At 42.8% G+C, this 2,060-nt stretch overlaps 1 protein-coding gene across 1 annotated transcript; it reads left to right on the forward strand.

Moving 5' to 3' along the window:
• Positions 1–9: 9 nt before the first annotated feature.
• On the forward strand, positions 10–2,051 carry LOC116380593 (zinc finger protein 79-like; the record flags this gene model as incomplete). The annotated part of the gene is made up of 2 exons (XM_031842493.1): positions 10–118; positions 1,070–2,051. Coding segments are annotated over 2 exons (1,017 nt in total), but the record flags the coding sequence as incomplete, so codon positions are not given.
• Positions 2,052–2,060: the final 9 nt, after the last annotated feature.

Consider the following 2,060-nt stretch of genomic DNA (forward strand, 5'->3'; position numbering starts at 1 on the left):
TTTGAAAGAACGATAGCAGAGTACGAGGAGGAACTTTCTCGTTCAAACGAGCAGAACGAGCGACAACAGAAACTAATGGACGCTGTTTTCAACCCTCAGCTGCGGTTACACAGAGCAGGTTGGTTCTCTTTATTTCTTCTGTTCATGCTCCGGCTGGTAACTTTTAATGTAGTTTGGAGTGAGACTCGGTTGCAATGAATCTTTTTCTTCTTCTTCTGATCTGTTCTCTCAGCTTCTAGATGACACAAAATATTTAAACTTAAAGTACAAGTTTGTTCTCTGTGATATGTTCATGGTCACATAAGAGTTGATTAAAACATTTAAACTTAATTAATACTAGTTACTTACATAGTCTATTTAATTCTTCCATATTTTAAATCTGGACTATCTCAGCTGCAGAACGGTACCAAACGGTTGGATATAAATCAGTGAATACAACCTGATCAATGATAGAATGAATTAAACAATCATACAACATAGATGGACCTTGTTATCGGGACACATACAGACCTATGTAGATATTCATGTGTTCAGATCTGGCAGGAGCGGGTTTGGTTTCTGGCAAGTATGAAAATTTAATTATTGATAATCATAAAATGATTAACATCAATAGGATTATTAAAATATATCAACAATAACAGGGACCCCCCTGGGATCAGCTATTGGTTCAGAAACGGAGCGCACCGATGATGCACGTCCACGGTTACGTTGTGGCTGCTTCTGAAGGTTCTATCCACTGTTTCTACGGTGGCAGGTTTACGTACATTAGTCAACTATAACTGCCCACATGATCACATCTCAGCTGGACTTTATGGAGGATGCAGGTTCTTTGAATACTTAACAATGTTGGGCAGTGCCACACTTTTTTGCCATGTAAACTATTGATGACCTCATCGCTGCTGGTGCGTTGTGTCTTTACAATTTGTGTCGGCATGTCTGTTTGGTAACTGTGCACAGGAAGAGTAAGAGGGAATGATGGCAGGAAAAAAAGTGTATGTACAGGAGACTATTTGCTCAATACTAATATTTCTTTGTAACGTCTCTGTGTGTGTTTACTGTTTTCCTGCAGACGTCCAGCAGCTGTTGGTGGTTAAAGAAGAGGTTCCCCCTGAGCAGCAGGAGTGGAGCTCCAGTCTGGACCAGGAGGACCCAGAACCCCCACACATTAAAGAGGAACCGGTGGGAATCTGGACCAGTCGGGAGGGAGAGCAGCTTCAAGGTCTGGAGGAGGCTGATGTCAAGCTCTCATTCACTCCTGTGAAGAGTGAAGATGATGAAGAGGAAGCTCAGTCCTCACAGCTTCATCAAAGACAAACTGAACAGATGGAAACAGAAGCTGATGGAGAGGACTGTGGAGGACCAGAACCAGACAGAAACTTAGATCCAGAGAGACATCCAGAACCAGATACTGATGACAAGACTGGAGACTCTTCTGACAGTGATGACAGTGATGATTGGAAGGAGACCAGAGAACCTCAGTCAGGTTTAAACTCTGTGAAACCTGATGAAGTCCTTGTCAGTGATTCAAGATGTAGTGCTGGTGAGAAACATTTTAGATGCTCTGAGTGTGAGAAAACATTTGGCACCAGAGGAAATCTGAAGAAACACATGAGAATCCACACAGGAGAGAAACCTTACAGCTGCTCAGTCTGTAGGAAATCTTTTAACCATGGTTCACATTTACAGAGACACATGAGAATCCACACGGGAGAGAAACCTTTCAGCTGCTCAGTGTGCGGTAAATGTTTCGTTGACAATGGAGATTTAAAGAAACACTTGAGAACCCACACGGGAGAGAAACCTTTCAGCTGCTCAGTTTGTAATAAGACTTTTACACAGAGTGGAGGTTTGAAGGAACACATGACAATCCACACAGGAGAGAAACCTTACAGCTGCTCAGTTTGTGATAAAAGATTTAGGCGCAACAGAGATCTAACGGTACACATGAAAACTCACACAGGAAATAATCCCCTTTAGCCCTTTTACCCAATCAGCCCTCCACATATCCCTTCGAGCGGTGGGCCCATAGGGCGGCTGCTCAATGTAGATTTTTCGGGTTC

The sequence above is a fragment of the Anarrhichthys ocellatus genome, unplaced genomic scaffold (assembly GCF_004355925.1).
Source record: "Anarrhichthys ocellatus isolate YVR2014 unplaced genomic scaffold, GSC_Weel_1.0 scaffold7842, whole genome shotgun sequence".
In the NCBI taxonomy this organism is placed as follows: Eukaryota; Metazoa; Chordata; class Actinopteri; order Perciformes; family Anarhichadidae; genus Anarrhichthys; species Anarrhichthys ocellatus.